This window comes from Ptychodera flava, chromosome 15 (genome assembly GCF_041260155.1).
Source record: "Ptychodera flava strain L36383 chromosome 15, AS_Pfla_20210202, whole genome shotgun sequence".
Lineage (NCBI taxonomy): Eukaryota > Metazoa > Hemichordata > Enteropneusta > Ptychoderidae > Ptychodera > Ptychodera flava.
Window position 1 is genome coordinate 4,848,807 of NC_091942.1, and position 25,659 is coordinate 4,874,465.

The following is a 25,659-nucleotide window of genomic DNA, read 5'->3' on the forward strand; positions in this document are numbered from 1 at the left end:
ACGCTATAGCTAAGAACCACCAAGAACAACCGGGATCGGGACAAGGTATTGGTACGAAGTGTTCCGACCCCTTCTTGTACAATCGAATTACGCCGACATGCGCTACCTGGCTCTGTAACATCCCGGTTTCATATAATAGTATTAGTTCATTGAGCTAAGCCATTATTTTGGCTCAAAAAACTGGGAGCTGGAACGAACGTAACGCGAGCTACTTGGGCCATGCGATGATGCATAGGTATTGGAGGTAGCACCGTACCCCCAAACACTGTAAACATGACCTAACGACCATTATCGCCGAGCGGAGTCAGGTACTGTAGACGTTTCGTGCTTGGATCACATCCCGGAAACTACACGTTGGTGTTCGAGCAAAAGAATAGTAAATGTCTTCGCCACGAGCCATTCTTCGGTGTCTTATTTCAACTCAGTGAAACACTTTGTAGAGATTTGTGCATTTTGCGACCGGACGACATGTTTGCGTCAAGCCTGTGATACAAGTTCGAGTTCCGACTTGTCACCAAAATGAAGGGGCTTCCACGTGCAAACACCGTAGTGCGATCAGCCTTCATTGTATTTTTGCTGCTGTTCGCGTGCTTGCTTTCCTACTCGGAATACTTCGAATATATGTGGCAGGCTGGCAAATGGGAATTTCCAACACCGCCTCCGGGTATGTCAATGGCGCACCCAGACAACGTCAAGGTTCTCTTCGTTGGTGACCCTCAACTTCAGGGCAATAAAAATGAGCGCTATCTTGTCGGATCGATAACTCGATGGGATTCAGATCTGTACCTTCAAAAAACCTTTGAATTAGCCCTGCATTTTCTCGAACCTGACATTGTGGTCTTTTTAGGCGATCTCCTCGATGAAGGAAGCATTGCCACAGAATCGGAATATTTGGAATACAAAAACAGATTTTTCAAGAAAATTTTTGTAATACCGAAACACATGAATGTCAAGGTATTTAAGTTTTTATGTCATTATATTATTTTTCCTGTAGCTTGCTAGATGAAAGTTAAATAATTGATCCACCGTCGTTTAGAGAGTGAATATTGTTTTGTGGGAAATATTAGATCAATACATTTGCTCTATAACTGACACAATGCATTTTGCCATTATATACTAAAGGTGAAAATAATGTGTTAAAATAAGTACTCCTGTTTTACCCATTCAAACGAAAACTATTTCAAAAACGAGAATAAGGCTTTCCATTGGCGTTACATGTAGGTTTTCACACCTTTCGAACGGAAGAGAAAATGAGCAAATACACGGAGGAAACTGCAGCTTGTTACCCATTTGTCAGTGTGGCGGTACAACGTTGCATCTATGGCTTTGAAAAGGTTAAAACATTAGTAATGACGTAGGTATCGCAGCTGGACACTGATCATCAATATGCACAGTGAGACAGGTTTACATGATGTCAAAGTTTTCTCTGGTGTATGGTTCAACCAATGCAGAATCTATGGTCTGATCTAAGTTTAGCATGTATATACACTGAAAGACTTGAATTTGTCAATTTTTGTATAACTACACTCAGAATGACTTCAAAATAAACACATTTCAACTTTTGTCATTTCATGAAACTGTACGCCTATAAATAGAGTAGCAAAATGCATTAAATTAAATAGCCTCATAAAATTTAAAAGTCACAATGTTTCACTTTGAAATAAAATTTCTCAACATTTATGATTTCACTATGTAGAAAAGCATTGATGAAAACTGGTGATTTTAGATTGTGTGTTCACTAAATTCACTGCTTTCAATAGCTCTGATTGTGATTTCAGTTTCATTACCAAATGTAACTGCACGCATGCGACATCAGACATTGCTGCTTGAATGAAATTGGACAAATTTATTTATCATCTAGTCTGTTTTCAAACCATATCCAACTGTTTTCCTTCCACAGTTGCTGTTGTTGCCAGGTGACAATGATATTGGAGGTGAAGGTTCAGATTTCATCACTCAGGACAAAACTCGAAGATTTGAACTTCACTTTGACAAGCAGTATGAAGTTGTGCCTTTCAAATATGTTGATTTCCTAAAGGTTTGTAAATCACTGTGCCATGCTGTCCTGTTGATCACGCACAGTCTTAGACAATCAGATCATTTTATGAATTTCCCAAATGCTATCTTATGATCAACAATAGTAACATTACATTTGCTGGATTGTTTTGGTTGTTACCCTTTGAGTGCCAAAGTCAACTTTTGTCACCTAAATAAAATGTACCCTGGTCAAGTGTTTTCAGATTTTTGCCAAAATTTTGATGAAAATCTGTAGCCAATGAAATGTGATGTTCGTTTGGTCCAAAATAATCAAACAAATTACAGAAAAATCCATAAAAATTGTTAGAATGTTGCACTAAAATTTGGGTGGGAAAAATTGCAGCACTCTCAAAAGGTTAACTGTACATAGCAGAAGTGTACGGTGGCACAGTGACTTCTTCAACTATCAGTCTTGAAACTTGAAACATCCATTGTTTATGGTATGAATTACCCAAACTACATGGACAAGGTTTGATATGGACTAGTTGTGGAATTGTTGTACCATTATTGCTATTGTTTGAAAAATGTTTTGTGGTCACACTTTTTTAAGTATAATTTTCATATAAGTTGCTTTTAATTTCAAACCATATCTTATCAAAAAATTGCACATAGATAAGGGGTTTCAGTATGAAGCTTTCAAAAAATTGGATAAGAATAATTTTTGTGAAGTCTTTTTTATGCAGAGCAAATATCAAAAAGTTGAATATAACCTAGAAGAAAAGAGGTGTATACATGTATGAACATAAAATTACTTCAAACATACATTTTGTAAAGTGTATAGCTCGTAAATGTAGAATGCATCTCATAGACAGATATTCAGGCTCAAAATTTTACAATTCTTTTCTAATCTACCACGTATTTGGGCTCATTTTAACTCTTTGAGTAAGAAAAATTTCTACCATCTTAGTTTTTTAAAAAAACGAACATTAAATATTCTCCAATATAATTAATACAGAGATGGCGGCAATTTTGACTTTCAAATATCGATAAATGTTAGGTAATTTGTTTCTGTAGTACCAAACTTTGCATGGTGACCCCTCATTTTCATTCTTGATATAGCAGACGAATTGCTGAAAGTTTTATAAAGGGAAGTTTTGACAAAAGTTTAAGTCCTTCACTTTCAAGGTGCATACTACCTTAATATGCATGTACATGATGTAGTAGTAAATTTGGTTACCCGTGCCATGCAGGTTGATTTGGTTCCATGGATGAGGTACGGTGATGTTGCAAAGGAGGATTTTTTCCGGGAGAGATTAGATGAAGAGTTGGAAGAGATGGTGTTGACAAGTGACAATAAGATTAGAGTATTGTTATCACATCCAAAGCTGTTAAGTCTCAAGCTATCAAGGACAGCTGAGGTAAGACTGATTGCATTTATACTTTGCCTTGTGTTCATGTGTTAAATGGGAAGTTACAGGACTGTGGGCGAACTATAGGGGGATTATCGATGATGCAGCTATTTGCATACACTGGGCAAGAGTTTCTGAATTCTCACAGCATCGCTTTGACCGTGTGATAAATTTGAATAATCATGACGGGCAGTTTCGTGACATATGTAAAGAGGGGTCAAATGGTAGTACAGGAAACACATTTTGAAATATGTGTGTTCTCTGACCAAAAAACGGAACATTTTTTCAGTTTAATTTCGACTCAAGTTTAGTCGCCATATATTCACAGACATCATATGCAAGATTTAATGAGGATGAACGCCTGAAACATGGCTTATGGTAGCGATCAGTAGTGTGGCTTTCTTACATTTGCATAGATTTATAATCATCCGGGTTTTATAAAGGAAGTTCCTGTTTAAGGTACACTATAGCAGGGATGTAGAAAATTTTGGTTATAGGTGGCAAAAATAAAAGTACTGGTTGTTATAAGTAGTGTATGTGCACATAAAGTTTGTGCAAAATATGCTAATTTTTACTAAATTTTTACAGCCGGCAAATTTTAGCTGACAGCCTGTTGTTTTTGCCAGCTGCTGGCTATTTTCTACATCCCTGGTTAGAATGCTTTATAATATCACCGGGAATAGAGTAATCTTATTATTGTTGTTGTTGTTGTTGTTGTTGTTGTTGTTGTTATTGTTGTTGTTGATGATGATGATGATGATGACGATAATAAAAAATATTATCATCATCACCATCAACAACAACAATAACAACGACAACAACAACAACAACAACAACAAGATTACTCGATTCCCTGTGATAATATTTCAAGAATTGTGCAATTGGATTAATACCCAAATATTGGTTGATATAAAAGATGGAAGCAAATGTAGCTGTCTAGGCTTTTGAACCATAAGTTGCAAGTCAACTGGCAATTGTTAGAGTTTTGAGTACTAGAGTATTATTGTGCAGCTGCAGATTTTGATAGTCCTTTGTACCAAAGATTCAACAGTCTAATACCCATGGGTTTTCATATGTGATATGCTGTAAGCTCTACGCAGACTCAAACTTTTACAATTCATTTTGTGGTGACACATCTTTCAACTATTGTTCAATAACAGTTTTATCTATAATTAGTTAGTTATTTTTGGCTAAGAAGCCATGATTAATGTGCACACACATATACGCTTAGTTTGCCAATTGATGTGTACGTCACGGTAGCTTGTGGTTAGATACACAGTGATGAGTGCCCCTGTAGGCATTAGTCTCTCTTTGTAATGCATTGGTTACTGGGGCCAGGCCTTTGTCATGTGTCGTCTGTGTTAGCGCTGGGTTTGGAAAGCTGTTAGCCACTGTGGCGAATAGTTTCAAATTTTATCAGCCACAGACAAGTTTTATTAGCCACACATTTTTACGAAAACAGAGCTTTCTATAGTGCTATTATCTCCAGTGTCGGTTGCATGCACAAGAATAAACTATCAACACATCAACCTTGTATCCAATTGCCTTCATTGTAACACTGCGAATTGCATGATTCTGGACCGCGATGCAAATCAACAGCAACGCGGGACGTTGAGACCACGATTAAAGTGAACTGCAACACGCAAGGTTGAGCTCGCGATGCAAATCAACAGCATGACAGCAACACTGAATGTTCGGACTGCGATTAAAATAGAAGTTTGTTACACGTAATTACGTTCAATCAGTACACGTAGCGTCTTTGTCACGTTATACAAGACGTCGCGTACATGTGGCACTGACGTTCGGAACGTCATCAAACGACACTTCTACGTGTAGTCATAATTACGTGAAGTAATTCTTAGATTTTCTTGATGGTTTCCGGGAATTTTGACAGGAAATCTCGTTAAGTATAAGTATCATTGTAAATAGCAAGCATCTTTGATATCAGAAAATTCTGTAGAGTTCACCGGTACAAGACGTACGTGCTATGATTTCCTGACATAAATGAAATGTTGTCGTCTAATTCAATTTTTAGCTCCCATAGCCATATGTATATATGGCAATGGAAGCTATTCTTATAGGCTAGGGAAATGTCTGTATGTATGTATGTCTGTATGTCTGTATGTCTGTGTGTCTGTGTGTCTGTATGTCTGTATGTCTGTATGTCTGTCCGTCAACATCAAAAACTCCAAAACCGCTGTACATTTCATCTTGCTATTTGGTGTGTACATGGATGATGGACTGTAGATGAGATTTTGTTCAAATGAAGTTGTCATTGCCAAAAATATGCAAATTAAGTGAAAAAATGTAAAAACAGTCAAAATTGAAAAAACTCAATAACCACTGAGCAGATTACATGAAAAATTAGCATGTAAGTACTTTGGGCTGACATGAAATGATTGTGCACATCTTGGGTCAGTATCTTAGACTTGCTATTTTTCATGAATTTTTTTGTAATTTTCTCCCATTTTTGGTCAAAAAATCTTCTTCTCTGAAACCACAAGTCCGATTGATTTGAAACTTGGTATGGAAGTGACCTTTCCCAAATTTGGGCAAATCGTGGTGAAATTTGCATATTTTTACACGTCCATAGACTCCCATGTATAAGGCTGATCTCTATAGACTCCCATGTATAAGGCCACGAAAAATAAAAATTTAGTTTCTCATCGTATTCATATTGCAAAAAGGATGCAGTGACACAATTTTAGTCCCCACGGATGAAGTCCAGTGGGCTTATAGAGTGGGTCATATCCGTCTGTTCGTCCATCCGTGAGTCCATCCGTTCACACAGATATCTCGGATATTTTGACAAAATGTCATGTGACCTTGATGACCTTTGATCTCAAATATACATATTTGTCCATAACTCAGTAACCACAAGTGCTACAGCCTTCATGTATGGTATGATGGGACACCTTATGACGCCACATATTTTACGTCATTAATTATGCGCATATCTAATTTTGAGCGAGCCAATAGAGCTAGAGGTCTGATTTTTGGTATATAGGGATAACTTAGCAATACAATTTTTTTGGAAAAATGTCACATGACCTCGATGACCTTTGACCTCAAATATACATATTTGTCCATAACTCAGTAACCACAAGTGCTACACCCTTCATGTATGGTATGATGGGACACCTTATGACGCCACATATTCTACTTCATTAATTATGCACATATCTAATTTTGAGCGAGCCAATAGAGCTAGAGGTCTGATTTTTGGTATATAGGGATAACTTAGCAAAATAATTTTTTTTGACAAATGTCACGTGACCTCGGTGACCTTTGACCTCAAATATACATATCTGTCCATAACTCAGTAACCACAAGTGCTACAGCCTTCATGTATGGTATGATGGGACACCTTATGACGCCACATATTTTACGTCATTAATATGCGCATATCTAATTTTGAGCGAGCCAATAGAGCTAGAGGTCTGATTTTTGGTATATAGGGACAACTTAGCAATACAATTTTTTGAAAAAATGTCACATGACCTCAGTGACCTTTGACCTCAAATATACATATTTGTCCATAACTCAGTAACCACAAGTGCTACACCTTTCATGTATGGTATGATGGGACACCTTATGACGCCACATATTGTACCTCATTAATTATGCACATATCTAATTTTGAGCGAGCCAATAGAGCTAGAGGTCTGATTTTTGGTATATAGGGATAACTTAGCAAAACAATTTTTTTTGACGAAATGTCACGTGACCTCGGTGACCTTTGACCTCAAATATACATATTTGTCCATAACTCAGTAACCACAAGTGCTACAGCCTTCATGTATGGTATGATGGGACACCTTATGATGCCACATATTGTACCTCATTAATTATGCACATATCTAATTTTATGTACACATCTAATTCTGGGCAAGCGAATAGAGCTAGAGATCTGATTTTTTGGCATATAGGGATTAATGAGCAATATAATTTTTTTTTTCAAAATGTCATGTGACGTCGATGACCTTTGACCTTGATTATACATATATATACATATCTCAGTAACCACAAGTTCTATACCGTCCAATTTTGATAGGATATTAGACCTTAAGATGTCACATCTTGTATCTCATTTATAATGCGCATATGTATTTCTTGGCTTGCCAATACTGCTAGAGGTCTGATCTTTTTTCCCGATTTAGAACCATAACTTAGACATGCCTCATGTGTTTCAAATTGGGAACAACGACATAGACCTATGTGCCCATAGATCTCAACATATACACTCCAGTGATACTTCTTAATGACCACATTTTCCTGCCCCATCAAGACTAATACTCCTATTACAAGTGGGGACTATGTCATTGTAAATGACTTGTTGAGTTAATGGTTGTATCACAGTATTCAATATATCTAATTCTGTATTTTTTCCATTTTATATTCTGAATTAATACATTAAACATATTTCACTGTCTCTAGTACATTACATTTAAGTATTTTCAATTTATGCACTTTATCCCTTTCACACATGTTCAAATATCTGACCAGAGAACAAACATTAAATAGTCCAGGATGGGAGCTACAGTGTCATTGACGCTATTTTTTATCTGAAGCTGTCACAAAGATTTCCTTAAACCACATAAGTAACTGTATTACAGAAATCGGTAAATTTAATGCGAGGATACAAGCTTGAATAGTCTTCGCGTAGAGAAATTAATTGTTTCTTAAAACTTAGACTAATTTCGTATGTTTCTGAAAAAAACAATACTGCAAAATCAACCAAAAAAATCACAACTGAGCACGGATACGCGTACGCCACTGTGTGCCTTCAGACGTACACGTAATTAGGTTTAACTAAACCTCTAATGAACAACAACACGGAACGTCGAGACCGCGATGCAAATCGACAGCAACACGGAATGCGTCGTTGGGATGGCAATTTACATGTAAATAACATCAATACGGAACCATGAGGACCGCGATGCAAATCGACCGCCATTAAAATAAGACCGCGATGAAAATGCTCAAAACGGAACGTCTAGACCGCGATGCAAATAAATTTCAACACCGAAAGTTGTGACCGAGATTTAAATGCGTATGTCTGCTGTAGCAAAAGTTTCAATTCTCGCGAGTGTTCACTTTGCTTACTGTACACTAGACAAAATGACGTCAAATTTATCGCGAGACTAGGGCTCAATTGCGTCTGCCTATATTTTCAATTCTCGCGATAGTCATTTATGTGCATGCTGTACACTATACATATTAACGTCAAATCTCTTGCGAGACTTGGCTCGATGGCAATTGCGTACGCCGGAGAGAACAATACGGAAGTGGATATGGTTTTTTCGCGAATCGCCGAAAGAGAAGCGCAGATCAACAAAAGATTGACAAAAACCCACGATTTTGCTTTTTTTGCGGAATTTTTTAAACAAAAATCACTTTCGCCACTGTGGCGAATTAGGATCGATTTTTATTCGCCACTTCCGATTTGAATTCGCATTTGCGAACGTGGCGAATGGGCAGCGCGAACACAGGTCGTACCACAAGTGATTTACTGTGGTGTAAATCCATACTATGGTTCATCATCAGAAACATGTTCTCTCATATACGAAAACAACCATGAGTAGGCATAATGTCTAAAAAACTTTAGAATTGCGGGCAGTAGGGAAACAGGACAGTAATTATTTACTTACGACTTTAACCATATGATGAAGCAACTTGTGAAAATCTAAATAATTTTTCACAAAATCAAAATCAAAGGCTGTCTTGTGGTCATTTGTGAAGACTTGGGTTATCATCACTTACCAAGTTCAAGCATTGTAGAGTCAAGCATGGCTATATTTGCATATCACCTAAATATTCAAGGATGCACACACAACTGTGTTAAAATGAAGGTTGAAATCGATACAATGTATATGTAAGTGAGGTATATCATCATGGATTGAAATGTCACACACCATGTACAGGAAATGCATTTTACAGAAATACATTTTGCTTGATCAATATAAATATGATAAAGCAAGGAGACTAGTTTACTGAGATGTAATACAAACATATTTTCCAATTGAAAAAAGTTCTTCATATTTTCCACTTTTCAGCTTCTGACAAGACTTAAGCCACACTATGCATTTACAGCTCATCTACACCATGTAAGTATGAACAGTTACATTTTGTGTATAGAAGTACATATTACATATTATGCCATTGATAACTTTCAATGAACATTTGAATTGTGTTTTGTTGATGCATCATTGCTGTCTCTTTTGTCACTCATGAGTGAAAAATGTATTATAGAAGAACTGCAGCAGATCAAATCGTGTGTATATTTTAAAATTGAGTTCATCGACTTTGCGATTGCGTTTTATTATGGCATGAACACGGTAACTTTATGTTTCTGCAAAGTCTCAATCCACATATTCATGACTGTGCCCCGAGTAAAACCTGAAATGTACCATGGTTGGAACAGAAATTTATCCAATATAGTCTGAGTGTATGAACAGAATCTGTAAGACTTGAGAACTCCGGTCCATGTCCATGATATGTTTAAAGGGACAAAGTTGGCCATTTTTTCGACCCCAGTTTTATATAAATTAAGTGAAACCATCGCGAAAATGAATTATTGGTCATAACCATTAATTCATTTTCACAATGGTTTCATGTATCGTGTTTAAAATCAGGTCGTATATACGCATGGTCACCCATTCATTCGGTATCTTTCAACATGTCAAACAATATAAGTAGTATCTCGTATCAAACAAAATTCATGTAAAATGGTCGACTTTGTCCCTTTAATGAGTGTTTTAGCAATTACATTCAATAACACTGTCTTGCTTGGAGATATCCAGTTAAGTTTAATGCCTAATTGTATATAGGCTGCATCATAGCCAATCCTTTACCCATGTGTGTGTGGTTTAAACTAAAGATGTTCATGACAAGACTGAAACAAAACATATTTTTTGTTTTATTTTTATGTTTATCATGTTCTATCATCATGTCACATTGTTAAAACCTTGTTGTAAGTTGGTATATTCATGAGAATTTCAACTGCATACAATATGGCCACATAGTAAGTACATGCACTATCTATAGAAATGAAAAATAATGAAAAAATCATGAGAAGTTACAGCTACTGGGACTTCAAACAAAATTTATATGCTTCTGACTCAAGAAATTTTCTCAGGAAAGGACTTTACATATTATTATACTTGGTCTCATTTCAAGCTTCTACAAAAGAAGGTCCAGAAATGACAAAATAATACTCAAAGAGTTCAAAAACTTTGGTCAGTTAGCAAGTACACTGCTTCTAGTACATGTATGGGCACATTGTCAAATATTTTATTGTGATTGGAACAAAAAGTCAGTAGTGTCAACAAAATTTCTGAAAAGTTCCCCAAGGCTCTATATGATCACAGCAGTCTAGGAATAGTTTCTCATTGATACTGTAAATGACACTAGTATAAATTTCTTTGAGAGGGTTGTTGATCCCTGCAGACGTAGTCCAGGGTAATTAAGATTGGGTTTCCAAATTTATTAACCAAACAGGGACTATGTCATTTACAATGACTTGTTTTAATCCATGAACTGATAGTGATACTCAGCAGACATTGCAGGCCTTTACAACCAGCTTACGGCAATACCGAAGGATTCAATGTGTGCGCGATCAGTAAGGCTGGCAGTGTTCCAAATATGTGCTATTGCACGTGAAAATTGTTAACATTTACATAGTTTTCTAGGCACTATTGCCTTCTGCTGTTGTGCAAATGTTTAAAAGCTTTCAAGTCGGCCAATTTTCCATCTGTTAAAATGAATTTCGGTAGAATTGTAGATACGGCTAAGATAAATGAGGCTAAGCATGCGTTTTAGAAAATTCTCAGGACAGACAGGAACAGGATTAAAAACTGTATGAAATTGCAAAGTACATATTTGCCATTTCAAAACATAGTGTTTGTTTCAATGCTGACCAAATCCATGCCTGGGACTGTGAAGGAGTGTGTCAAGTATCACTGTGTAAAATTGCAGGGGATTTTGAGAAAATTTTGAGTGGCTTAGGGGCCGTCGATAATAAAAGCTGACGCACGACAAACGTAATTCTTTTGTTTAGGGTGAGAGGGAGGGGGTAAAAGCTCATTTTGTTTTGTATGTGTCAAAATCGCTTACGGATTTTCTATTGTTTTCGAAGTGCGACTTTGCAGCGAGAACGCAAAACTACCTTCGTGTTCATCAAGAACAGAATTACCACAAAATGTGGAGACAGAAAAGACAACAAAAAGACATGAATGAGAAATAAAAACTTGTATGCTTTTTCAACGTGAAACATGTACGTGAAACATTTTCCTACGTGCGAAATACATTAAAATGTTGTCTTAAAAAGTGAAACGCATAAAGTGGAGGTTTATTAATTAATGTGCCCTTCCAGTATTTTTTCATGGCCGTGCAGATCGGAGGGGTGCGTGTGGGTTTGTCAAAAACAGCATCATAGTATGAAATTCATTTCACATAAGAACTTTCGTTTTGAGGGGAGAGGGAGGGGTTTCAAGTAAAATGAAGGAATTACATTTCTTGTGTGTCAGCTTTTATTATCGACGGCCCCTTAATCTTTTCAAGAACATGCAGTGCTAATCTGCATATTTATGACGTCAGACATTCCATGACTGGCAGCCATGCGTCTGCTTGATTTTGGTGCCATTGTTTTGCATCTTCCGGTCAATAAATGCACAAAAACTCATATTTTCGTGGATTTGACAAATTTTCTTAGCAACTGTTGCCTAGATACTTGAATCCTTCAGTATTGCCTTAAATTAATGAAATTGTGGTGTTTGAAGATAATGACTATCAGAAACTGAATAATATTGACATGGATAGGTAGGCCATGAGTCTGTAGGTTTCCCCTAATATGCTGTTCCACAATGCTGTCATCAATATGGTGTTCTAACTCAAAAAAATTCATGACATTCAAACTTTCAATATGCTTTTTGTGATTTAATCTGAAATCTTTGTTCAACAATAGTATGTTGTATTATTGTTCAAGCCCTCTCTTTCCAAGCAGTTCTCTATAATTATGGCTACTGGTGTTTCAGGTCTTTTGTTTTTACCCATCATCCCAATGTAAAAGACGTTTTGTTAAAATATGCCTACCCTTGCAGTTTGATTTTAAAATTAGATAATTAAACTTTGATAAGGCGGACGCCTGTAGTCAGTCAACCTTGTTTTTAACTTCCAGTGAGAAGGAGTTTGCTTTTTGATAAGAAGCAAGTAAGTAATTACTGCTTCAATGGTCAACTTTAATTGAGTTCTTTCTCTCCTGTTGTACAGATGCAGTGCAAAAAAGGGGCAGCTATATTACATGTAAACCCCTGCAATATCTTGAGAAATCATGCTGTGCCCTTGAACAAGCATTATATGGGCATTAGATTGGTCTGTGCTTTGTCATACATATTACTGGGCCTTTAAGAAGTTACTTTGCCTATTTCATTGGTAACAACATCCTGTGTTTGAACTTTGCCAATCAGAATTTTTTGATTTTTGGTTTCTAGGAGGGAGTCATCACACACAATTTGGAAAGAATGGCAAGGAGATTGGAATCAGAAGACAATGGAGCTCATCCAAAGAGTAGAGTGCAGGGAATGATGCCGGAAACTCAGGAATTTTCTGTTCCGACATGCAGTTACAGAATGGGAGAGAAGAAGATGGCATACGGAGCAGCTGTAATAGGCAAGTGATATTTTCAACCATCAGTGACATGTCAGAATCTGTCTGTTACTGATTTTAATCATAAATATTATTGGTGACTTTGATCTCTGTATTTGTGTGTATTATAGGGCTGATTCAGGATGAGGTCAGAGGTCAATCATGAACATGCAGAAATAAACATTTGTCAAACAATTTTGATGAGACTTTTTGAAATCAATCATACAGGAATCATGATACCACTAATGTTTAGCTAAAATATATGTGAAAGGATACGACCAAAAGCAGTGTTGAATAAAAGGGTAGGCAAAGAGGTCAAAACTAATATCCTGACAGCTGCAACATGCCATGCTTACATTGCTGTATATTGAGTAACAAACATAAAATCACTATAGAGACTATTTGGGATAGATTATAAGGACGGTTGCTATGGAAATATCTCATATAAATTATAAATAAAGTGTCCACCTTATGCATGAAAATCTGTCTGAAAGGATGTTAATTTCATGTAATAAAAAATTTCCTCTCTTTTGCAGATACTGCGGGTAACATAAATTACACATTACTATGGTTACCATCAAGGTATGCTCAACTCTACAGATATCTGCTTTATGGTATTGTTTTCGTAATTCTAATGTTGATGCGAGTCTGCTGCGGAAAACGACGAATGAGTCGTCATTGGTCAGGATTTGTGTAAGTCACATGACCCAGTCCATACTTAAGGAAGTTGGGTGTTGCTTCAAAGACAAGTCGACAATGGCACAGTACACTGGTGTGCTTAAATATCATCTTTTATTCAATTAACAATCAAATGGCTTTAAAACAACAGTAGTGTTTATTCCAACAGCAGAATTCATGTTCATAATAATTAGCCAACCTTATTGCTTATTAACCCATTTAAGGTTTCTAAATGCCAATTATGTAGGATTATTGTCTTTTTAGGCAGTGGAAATACTTTTTTTGAATAATTTTCTCGCACACATGACATTCTCACAGAAGGATGAGATGTGGTGAATTGCAAATCCTTTGTTGAAATTTGATAGCAGGAAACAAAGTCAGGCATACAATTAGTTACCCAATACAATCTGTTCCTGCATTGATATTACCGATAACATGAGTAGTAGTTATACTACATTGGACACAAGACAATGTCATGTGTTTGTTGCATGGCCAAATGACACTCATTATGGTATGTCACAGGAACACATTATAATGGCTGATAACTGACTTATCATGTACCCATTAACCTACTCACCCCTGATTCCCTGTAAACAGGTCCAAATTCAGCATTAATAACAATAGGTTTGGGCCACGCCATGGTGGTGAAAGGGTTAGAGAAGGAGAAGATTGTCAATGTCAGGGATCTCATTTCATCTCAATATGTTCATTTACTCTTTGTAATGCTGGTGAAAGCTGACATATCATTCCTTAAAGTTGTAAAACATTTACTGTTATTGTTTGCTGCTCTGCGTCCTCAATATGAGTGAAATTGAGGTGGATTAGGAAAGAACTTGCAAAAGAATAACTATTTGCTGTCAAGTGTGGTGTTTATTACAACATTATTCATTCCTTATATTATTGCTTCAAATCCCTCTAAATTAACATTGCATAGATGGAGAGCAGTGTGCCCTCTAAGGGGAGGTGAACAAAATTTTTTTTTAGTCAAATTGAAGAAAACTTGACTTTCTATGCATTATCACATGCACGAAAAGGATATCACTGCACGTCAGCAGTTGTAAGTATAGCGCCCTCTATGGTCGTATTCATTCCTTATACTCTTTTGTGAGTCGGTGAGAAGACAATGAAAACAACACTGTCTGCCTCCTTCCCAGTCGATCGATCGGCAAGATAAGTGTACTATCGGCAAGTAGATCACTGCGGAGACTTACAGAAATGTCATATTCAGATATTTATTTGACAAAAAACACTGTTATCTGTGTAAATTATGAATCTGCTGAGTTTTTCTAGTCATTGGCAGGCTTTTTACAGCTGTGTCAGTGATGCGTTAGATTATTTGTAATTTCGACGCGTCAGGCAGGTTTGTCTTGGGTCACAATGCTTCAAAATGGCTTAATTGGCTCTTTAATGGAGAGTTTTAGCTGTTTCATTTACCCACCATCATTCAGTGCACTATATGAATAGCTACAAGCCGACAATGCTAAGCATGTATATCTCATCGATAACCACAAAGTATCCGCTCGGATAATTTGTAGTCAATATCCTCAGGATGACGTGATACTGACATTGGTGTATGTGCAAAAGGTTTGATCAGCAATATTGATCAATATCAAACGAAAACATAAATTTGCAATATCAACATACCGATAGGTACGGTATATGAAAGGTATGTTCAGCAATATACACCAGAGGACCAATTAAAGCATTTGTCAAGGCTATATGTGGCTGTTTGATATCAGTACTTACTTTGAAATCCTGTGCGAAAGTTTATTCACCTTTGTAGATATTTGCATTTTGATGTATTTGGAAATAGTTAGCATATCATTTTACTGTGAACCATGTCGACAGGGAACCAAGAAGAACTTTGTTATAAAGTTATGGTGGTTACTTGATCAGTATGTGTGTACTTAAGTGAATGACTCAAATTTGCATTTGACTTGTCATGACCTGTCAATTTATATGATGTCAGAGCGAAAATAGTCACTCAGACTTGTCTCAATACAGAAAGATATTCTTCAAGGGAAACTTCAGATTCTTTGTACCAGAAAGACCCTTTGTTGTAATTTATTCTAAACCAACAAAGTTGTACTCAAGTCAGACAAAGTAATTACAAAAATCATAAATGTTCATTATACACCTTTCTCCTGATGATTTAAGGGAACAGTGTAAAATTGTCTCAGCCTAGTTTAACTATGGTGAACTTTCTTAAACTCAAAGAGTTGTTTGATTGACATGCACTTTTATTTATTTGAACAAAAGAAGTATGTACGTGCCATTTTCAAAAAATATGTTTCTGGCATAAAACATTAATGTTTTCCCCACATATGTGGAATGCAGCTATCCAAACTTTAGCCACTTTTTTGTGTAGCATTTGTCAATTGTGATTTCATTTTCATTAAATCTGTAATTTTATAGGACACAAAAAATTGTAAAATTGTACATACAAAGATCAGTACAATGAAAAGTTATTTTTAGAGGGTTTCCCCAGACCATTTCATGTGTACTTCAAATGTATTTTACTACATATAGACTTCATCTGAATCCCTTGTACCTATTTAAGACCACATAACTGTTAATCTATATTGAGCAGTTTTGATATTTTGGCTGATCAAGATATAATTTTCAAACTATTTAATATTTCAAGATGTAAACTGAACCATATCATTACAGTCTTTGCTTTTACAGAGTGGTATAATGTGATCTTATGATACTTTTTAATCTTATCAAAATTATATTTGAATATGTAGAAGACTTCAGAAGTAGAATTAGGTGTAGACTTTGGGATGTTAGGGTGAGATAGAAGTGAAGATCAATAGGTTTACTTTATTCTCAGTTTCTGTTACCATTCAGTGTCAGAGATGTGCAGAAAAAAGTGGAGCAATGAAAGTAAATAGTTAAACTGAAAGCATACAAAACTCATATCATTAAGTCAGTGTTGCCGCCAGGACGCGCCCTTGCGACAATGTCCCCTAAATGGAACCTGTTGTCCTTCACTCTTGCGTGCTGCGGGTCACCACGGGCACACTCATGAGTCGACTGTGACGGTGTAGTCTACAAGTAATATCTGTTACTGACGATGATCTTTGTTTTGCACAATTATTTTGAGGCTTACACAACGTACTTTCGGAGCTAGCTATATGATTAAAAGTAATTAAAACACTGCACTTGATATCATAATTTGCTTGACTGTAGTCCGTCTGAGCTCTGATTTGCAGCAGATATGGGATACTGGTTCAATTGCTTGAAATTCAAGCATAGCGACGTGGTCCCGGTAGCTTGAATTTTGTTCAGTGAAACTAATGTGTTACGAAATAATGCAAAATTTGATTGACAAGTGCTTGTTGTCCCCAAAATGTACAAAATGTCCCCAAAAATAAATGGTAGTGGGACACAGTGTCCCCTGATCTAAAATTCCTGGCCGCAACACTGATTAGTCAAACTTTGATAGCTTCCAATGTAAACTATTTCATTTGAAAATATGTGTTGCAATACTATCTGTACTATTGCCATGCTTGATGGCCGTTGTAAATTTCTTCATCTGTTTTGCATGAAAAGTTGTTTGCAGTTTTGGTGAAGGCTTTAGAAATGAACATTTTAAGAGTGTAAGAGTGCTTCGTTGTCACTTTCGTCAGAATTAAAGGTTTTGTAAGGTTGACTCAAGCTTCACAAATAAGCGATAAGTGAGCTGATAAAAGTTATTTCGTTTTATATTACAAGACCTTGTTTACTGATCTTACAGAGGTAAAGCAGCTTTTCCTCAGATGATTTGAATAATTCCAGTTGTATGCAATAAATATATTTATATTTTTGTAGTTACAAGGCATCATTTACCGGTAGTAGACATAAAACTTTAAATCTTTAATTTTGATAATTTGCCAAAAGTGATCAAATATGTTGAAGTTTGTTTTCCTCAGCACTTACTTCAGATCAAACTTTGATCATTTAAGTATAATGGTAAAACAAAAATCATTTACGTATTTTCATCTATGTTTGCCAATTATAGCTTTCTAGATATGCAAGTGTTTCTTTTTAGCTTTTGTCCCGAATACTAAACATGCTAAAGGTATTCAGATGTAAAATTCAGGAATTGAACTTACAGTGTTAGGAAATGATAAACAGTTTTTCGTATCTGTTATATACTTTTCACTACATGATAACTGCCATCTTCAGTGTCACACTGTACACTTTGTGCAAGATCTCCCATTACAGTTTTATCTGCTTGTATAGTGCCTTAGAATTCAGAACAATAATATCATAAGAATCTGTCCAGGTCAAACAAATTTGTACTGTTAATTACAAGAATTTATTTTGTCCAATACCAAGATGTTAAACTATTTTAATAAATCACAAAGAAATATGTCATGATATGAAATCATTGCATGTAAAATACTAGCTTTTAGTGTTATATATCTGTTAAAATTCTACATATCACAAATTATGATTTTATGATATTTATGTATTATAATGTTTTATTTACCAGATGTCAGCTCTCACTACAGCCATTCTCATCATTGTCTCGAGCAAAGTTGATTCTTGTAACTTCAACTCTAGGAAAATGAAAGGCAAGATTATGTGAAAGTGTTATGATTACTTCAATGATAACTAATTTGGGCATTAGAAATTTTGTAATATTTACATGATTCAAACTCTAATCTTTTGTGATTGATAATATAAGTTTTTTAATGACTTTGTGCAGTATTTCGTTTTATTACTAGAAAATTTTGATGATGATTGTAAAAAATATTCTTTATTGAAATGTAAAATATTGTATAATAAAAGTCCAATCAACAATATTTTCCACAGTTGTGTGTTTGTCATCTTGTCTCAAGATGTATCTTTCTTATGACCATAACAAACATCAGCCCATTTTCAGAAAATTGGTTTTCCTTTTGTCAGGAGAAGGTTCGATGTGCTCAGTTAAAGAATGTGTGCACATTTGCTTGAATGTTTTCTCAATTATAAATCAACTGAGCAGAGACTTTGTTAGAAAACCCATAGTTTACCACTATAGCACAAAATCAGGACAATGATTGGGGATTAAACATCAAAATATCCCCTTTCTTTCACCAAAAGAACAAGATTGTTTTCTAAAGTAAAACCAATGCTGAGGACGACAAGTTGTCAACATTTGGCTGAATTCTTTGGCAGTGCTGAATTTCTCAGTAAGGCTATCTCCTGTTCTCTTATAAATCACTGCATTGTGTGAAGAACTGAAACATTCTTTTATTAATGAAAGAAAACTGGTTGTACAACTTATGAAAAATCGCATCTATAATTAAAATGGATAAAACTGAGGGCAGTAAGTACGGAAATCCTCTGAGAGAGAGATTCTTATGAAAGGAATATGATGCAAAACCTAGCATTGAGTGATTTGAGAGTCCTGAAAGGTGTATACGAATGCATATTTGACCCATCAACAAAAACGCTTGCCTTTCATGGCTAACACAATGCTATGGTCATTACATTTAACTTTCAGATCACACTATGTTCAAAATGACAAATTGTGGCCTTGATTAATGCGCACAGGTCACATGACAACATTTGAATATTCTTATCATCCTCTACGGTCAGAAAAAAAACTTCACAGACTTTTCCAGCTCCCTGCAGAATATGGTGCAAAACTTAGCACAGGGTGATTTGATAGTCCTGAAAGACATGAATGCACATTTGTCCAGTTGGTAAAAACCTTGCCTTACATCGCTAAGACAATAATATTGTCATTTGACTTTCAAACTATTCAATATCACATAGATTGTGTGACCTTGATTAATGCTCATAACTTAAGTTACATGACAGACACTTGAATGATATTTTTATATTCTTATCATTCTATACTGTTAGAAAACACTTCACAGACTCTCCCTTCTCCCTCTATTAGCACATGGGCCATGCATACATTTGTGATCAAACTCTTAAATGTGAAGATTTTTTGTAAAGCTTCCACTGATGGAAGGTTACCATCAAAGAACAAAAAAGAAAACATAACCCCAACTATTGATGTTGGAAAATACACCATTATAAGCTGACCAGAGGTGTTGGTATATAACAAATAATAAACTAGCATACAAACTAATAAGTAATAATATTGGTATCTGTTGCTGTAATAATAAAAATTGGCCAAAGAATGATGCTATCTCTCATCATATATCTATACCATATTCTGAAGGACTTCAGGTGCCCTCATAATTTTTGATGTCCAATGTGAGAATTTTAGACTTTGCTGTGAATGAAAAAACCCATTGATTATGTGATCTCTTATACATTGGACACAGTGTGAAGTACCAATCAATGTTTGATGAATATAAGATACAATATAAATTGCTCATCTAGCTTTCCCCATGAATTCTTTCGGAAAATGACATAACTGTATGACATTTTCTTTATGTTTCTTGATAATACTAGAGAAATAACAATAAATTATTTATTTATTACTTTTGTTACTGATAACAACTAGCAACCGACCAACATAAACCTTCTACATATAGCTCTTGGCCAGGCCGGGTCATAGGAGGGACCCGCAAGTCATACGGCGCATGCGTATTTTGCTGAGCATGCGAGCATGTATTGTCTTACCACAGTCCCTCGTGGGCTATTCAGCTCCGGGACTATTCGCCCCATAGACGAGTGTACATAAGCGAGGGTTGTTTCTCGCTTCTGTACACTCGTCTATGGGTGAATAGTCCCAGAGCTGTATAGCCCACCAAACGACTGTGGTCTTACAAGACAGGAGTCCCCTGTCATATGCTATATTGGCGTTGTAGCTGTAGTGATCCCATTTCCACTTCATATTTATTCATTTGCTTGTTTACCCGATTCCAACCATTTGTCAGCTTTCCAGGGAATACGGCTTTTCGAGAGTTCCACGATGTGTCACGAGCATTCGTCATTGGATAGAAGTTCCCGCTACTGTGATGACGTCACCAGCTGCAGAGTGCGTAAACAGAACATCGAACTCCTACCCACACAACCAGCTGGAACGCCGCATCTTTGTGCCTCAGCTTGTGTATTCGGTTCACGAAAATCGTATATTTGTAAAGGTATTATTGTTAACAACACAGGCAGTATAACTAGCAAACAACTCGTCTTCTTGAGTAGGGACGAGAGGAACACCGTGCACCGTACCAGCATGCGCATGGGACCTCACTTTCGGGACATTCCTTCAAGTTCTACCGTCAAACACGAGGGGTGACCTTCAAGCTTCACCGAGCGCAAGACTTGGTTAGACCGGACTGAATCCACGAGTAAGTTGAAGTAAGAATTTGTTCTGTCTGCATTCAAATATACACTCAGTCAAGAAGGAGAATTTAAAACAACAGCGAGTTTAATGGGTACAACATCGCAGATGTAAATTTAGTTTTGGCATAATTCATTCAAGGTTGATTACTGTTCGATGGTTGTTGGTTGTCATCGAGCCTTGCATATGCTGTCAACAGCACATTGCAGTACTATAGCTGTCAGCTGTTGGCACTACTTATTTGAGAGGAAACACCAGAATTTCAGAATCAGGATTGCGGTATCGGTTAATAATCAGGTGATTTTATCTGTGAGAAAATGTTGGAACAATGGAAGTGTATCGTTGTTTCGAAAACCACATACGAAGTTTCCTGAAAGTGCCAGACCAGCTACCAAATTAGTACATCAGTATCACTAGCACTACATATTTTTCACCCCGTAGGAAATGATCGTACGCAGAATAAATAGATGGCTGGTCCTCTGTTTTATGCTGTCTAGTCTAGCAACAAGGGCATGCAAAGGTAAGGACGCTTCCTCTAGGTGGCTGATGATAGTCCTGGCCAAATTGGACCCAATCCCCCTCAAAAATAAAAAAAACCCAAACAAATAAAACAAACAAAAATATATGGTATAACAATTGGTGTTATCAAAATGTTTTATTTACATGCTAAAAGTGGTGACCTGTCTGAAGATCTGCTAAAATATCCTTGATCAAAGAAAACCATGCTCATATCAGGAGAGAGAGAGAGAGAGAGAGAGAGAGAGAGAGAGAGAGTACGCACATTGCAAGTTCCCGAAATGTTTTCTCAGAAAAGTGAAAGAATGTCTCAAAAACATCTTTGTAAAAAATATACCTATTTGCAATTGTCTGAATGCTTCTTGATCTAGGCAAGTCATCTTTTGAGATTCCTGGAGAGCTAGCCAATCAGATGTTGAATTTGAAGAAAGGTTATCGGTACAAGTTCATGAAAGAATGTTTCCTGGGCGATTGTGACCTGGTTGACATGACCGATGTTAACAAACGATACTGGAAATCAGAAACACTAAAAGAACGCGGACATGTAAGTAAGGATACAGAATATCATAATGATTGTTGCAACGATGCCAATTTTCCTTGGTCTCAATTAAAGATCCTGATTTTGAAAATGTTCATATACACCAATATCTCGATCACTATTAACTCTTTATCCATTGAGACTGACTTTAAAAATCTAGGGCGCATTCACAATCAATGGGCTGCTCTTTATGGATTTATGATCCTGATGTATTTCATATTCAAGGAAAAGGAAAGGAAATGTAAGCTAAATATAATGGTAGATGTGTAGCAGTTGCAGAGATATCAAAGGATGGAAACTTTGCTGATATACATGTATTTCTTTGGCCCGATAACACAGACTTTTAAAGTATGTGCAGCTTGTCTAATGAAGTCAAATTCAAAGTGCCAGGGTATGGTGCTTTAGAACCTTCACTTAAAGCTGTAGATTCCACATAAGAATAGTATTTGTATTTTTACTGATTTTTGTATTTGTTATACAAATAACCTTTTGTAACTTTTACAGGATAAATTTTGGTATACCTATAAGTGTACAGTTTCTGGAGATTCTTCTGCCTGCCCAGGTATGATATTAAAACGAGGACAATATTGTTCTGAGAACTGCAAGAATTTTTTCTAATAATTTTTTTTTGTTGGAAGCTTACATGTTGAAAGGTATCAGTCCATCCACAACTGTTTATGACTATGAAAATTGAAATCTGAAACCACTGAAATTCAAAGTAAATTATAAAATGAAGAAAATTGGGTTTCCTGTGATAGTCTGTTTTTCTATCATGAAATAAATGCCTTGCAAAAATTAAGTGTTATTTTCACATTCATCCAGAATAACAGCTTGCTGTGTGTGTGTCTGTGACAGTGTGAGCGCGCTGTTACATGGCACACATTCTTGATAGATCCATAAAACGTGCAATGTCATGACTTTATTTAAATCTATCTTGCCTGCCAGCAGAGTTAATGTTACAAAACGATAACTGTGCCTTACAGCATGTTTGGTTTTCACCTTTGGAATAAATTGACAAAAATTATAAACGAAAACCGCAATTATATATATTTGAATTACAATATTTATTTAACTTTTTTCTCAACTGGAGTTATTCTGAACAATTTTATTGAGAAGGTTTTTGCAGAGTAGGAAATTGTCAGGATCTGAGATTGAAATTCTTTACTGGTATATCTCCATAAAGAAAGTCTAAAAAGTAACAGATTTGTCTGTTTGCTGTATTGCAGTGGATGGTGGCTGGTCTAGTTGGAGGGAATGGGGTCCATGTACGGTCACATGTGATGTTGGCATCAGAGTACGCCATAGACAGTGTAACAAACCTCTTCCTAAAAACGGTGGAAATTATTGCATTGGTGAAGATACAGAAGTCACTGACTGTCATCTGCAAAAGTGTATGTCAATAGGTAGGTATTGCACATTTATGTAAAATAAACGATAAAAGAAATGCATATTTTTTTCCTCACAGAGTACTTGTATTTCTTACCATCTGCATCCATTATATTCCTTTCGTTATATTATGCATTCATAAGTTTTATATATCTTGCTAATCTTTCACATTTGGTCATGTAGTTGCATGTAAATATTTCTTCCTACAAGGTATGATTAGAGATCAGAAACAATATTTAAAAAAATTGATTCTTTTATTCATATTTCCATATATGTGAGCAACAAAAAACAAAAACAAGGTAATTTCTCATTTTATGATCTGAACACAAAGTTTGTTTGTAGCTACTTCAGTATATTTGTATGTTTTGTGTTTCCCATCCACAGGGGGTGATATAGCACCACATCAAGAAGCCACAATAAAGCTGGCAGCAAAGTCTGTTCAGCAGTTTCACGAAGCAGACCCTGAACTGATCAAAGATTGTTGGATAGGTCACTGTACCTATGGACATGTTCTAGAAGCAGTGACGCCAAAAAATTTAGCAGTAAGTGTACATAAAGGCTGTTAGTATTATAATCTGTCAGTTTGTGTATGGTTTCACATATCTATACAATTTGTTCATAGATTAATTGATTTTTTTAAGTTTAATTCAGATTGCAATAGAACTGAACCCTGAATCTAAATCCACATTAGCAGGAGTATGTAACGAAAACTAGACAAAAAACTGGAGATCACCAGGACAAGACACAAAATCACAAAACAAAGCCTTTTAGCACTTCTTAAAAGACTTTAAATACAAACATTAACAATTGCCAAACTCTGATAAGGCCAAAGTAATTAAATTCTTTGTTTTGCGTCCACTCTAAACGGAAAAAAGTACGCGTCTAAGCGGCTGAAAAACACACACAAGAAAATTAAAACAATGTAATTTGATTGCAGCGAATAAAAAAATTGTAACAAAATTTTAGTTCAGAAAAGCTAAGCGGTTATGTCCTAAAATTCCTATTCAAATACACTGTATGTGTTTTTCATGAAAACCTTAAAAACCTAAGCAGGCGGGGACGCAAAACAAAGAATTTAATTACTTTGGCCTAAAGGCCATATTATTAGCATCAGAATGCCATTGAAAAGTGACTTGCTTGTGGTAAAATGTGTGCCTTTCACAATTATATGAAAGCAGTATGTGAATCACAGATGACGCTTCCAATCTTCTTCAGAGTGACAAATCTTATAAATCATTGCAGATTGCCAGATATGCCTGTATTTAGCATTGTCATTTGTCTTTGAACTGAATGCACTGATTAAATCTACCATGTCCTACTTCTCTTTTCATCAATATATTTAGACTTCATATTGGACTAATTTGAACTGTTTCAAGTACGCCACAGGCTGTCCATGTAAGTGATGTGTTGCTGATCTTCCAGTTCTTTGAAACTCATTTTTAGCTTCTTACTTTTCGTGATTGTAATGACTTCTCTATGTATCTTTACAATCAGGAAAGACATAAAGTTAATGTAAACAAAATTTTATATGATATTACAAAAATTAAAAACTATCTACTGTTGATTGACCAATCAGAGAGCTCAATTCAGGGTGTTTTATTTACTCGTAAAGCCTTGGTCACCAAATTCCAGAAACGAATGACAGCGCCGTAGTAAAGTACTGTCCAATCAAAAGTGAACATGTCATATTCTGTAGACATCTGGTACGTTTTAATATTCAAATTTGGTAACACAGCGGAAACCAGCTGCAACACAAAATCTGGGCATTTATATAATGTGCCCTAGGGCATTTATAGGATGTTCCATTACATTGGAAGGCTATTTCACAAATAAAAGTTTTAATTCATATCCTAAACATGTTAAATTGACAAAGGGGACGGTTGACGTAAACACATTGAAAACGAAAATATATCATTTGGGGCGATAGTTTTTAAGTCGGATAAAACCCTCATACTCGGGCTCTTCTGGTATATAAAGTCCAACCCTACGATAAAATGTCTCGGCCTGCTGCCTCGACATTTTATCGTTGGGTTGGACTTTATATACCAGAAGAGCCCTCGTACTCGGTCTTTATCCTATACTAATGACATTATATAGAAATCATCTAGCAATTCAGAAATTTCAAATCAGGTCTATTTTTAGCTCCGCTGTCAGCGACGCGGAGCTTATCAAATAGGTTGATTTTCCGTCGTTGTCCGTCGTCCGTCGTCCGTCGTCGTCGTCCGTCGTCCGTCGTCGTCCGTCAACAATTGCCTTCTCCTCTGAAACCGCAAGTC

The 25,659-nt window shown here is 36.0% G+C and overlaps 2 protein-coding genes across 4 annotated transcripts in view; both read left to right on the plus strand.

Moving 5' to 3' along the window:
- Positions 1–271: 271 nt before the first annotated feature.
- On the plus strand, positions 272–18,502 carry LOC139150974 (uncharacterized). The gene is made up of 6 exons (XM_070723464.1): positions 272–954; positions 1,901–2,038; positions 3,228–3,395; positions 9,443–9,493; positions 12,878–13,055; positions 13,568–18,502. The coding sequence occupies exons 1-6, from the start codon at positions 520–522 to the stop codon at positions 13,726–13,728; spliced, it is 1,131 nt and encodes a 376-aa protein (XP_070579565.1). The 5' UTR covers positions 272–519; the 3' UTR covers positions 13,729–18,502.
- Positions 18,503–20,295: 1,793 nt separating this feature from the next.
- Positions 20,296–25,659, plus strand: part of LOC139150969 (uncharacterized) — a 33,849-nt gene continuing 28,485 nt past the window's right edge. Inside the window, exons 1-7 of one of the 3 annotated variants that reach the window (XM_070723456.1) lie at positions 20,296–20,960; positions 21,385–21,463; positions 21,831–22,003; positions 22,502–22,559; positions 23,224–23,400; positions 23,768–23,925; positions 24,727–24,778. In XM_070723456.1, the coding sequence (XP_070579557.1) occupies positions 21,388–21,463; positions 21,831–22,003; positions 22,502–22,559; positions 23,224–23,400; positions 23,768–23,925; positions 24,727–24,778 (694 nt within the window). In that variant the 5' untranslated portion in view covers positions 20,296–20,960; positions 21,385–21,387. Of the gene's footprint in view, positions 20,961–21,095; positions 21,241–21,384; positions 21,464–21,830; positions 22,004–22,501; positions 22,560–23,223; positions 23,401–23,767; positions 23,926–24,726; positions 24,779–25,659 lie in introns of those variants that run through there. The other 2 variants (XM_070723455.1, XM_070723454.1) reach the window with 2 other exon arrangements.

What these genes read in the sequence shown, in the direction of transcription:
- LOC139150974 (XM_070723464.1), top strand. Translation starts at nt 520, where the DNA reads ATGAAGGGGCTTCCACGTGCAAACACCGTAGTGCGATCAGCCTTCATT. An exon ending in AATATGTTGATTTCCTAAAG is followed by an intron (nt 2,039 to 3,227) that starts GTTTGTAAATCA and finishes CGTGCCATGCAG; the next exon opens with GTTGATTTGGTTCCATGGAT. An exon ending in AGCTATCAAGGACAGCTGAG is followed by an intron (nt 3,396 to 9,442) that starts GTAAGACTGATT and finishes TCCACTTTTCAG; the next exon opens with CTTCTGACAAGACTTAAGCC.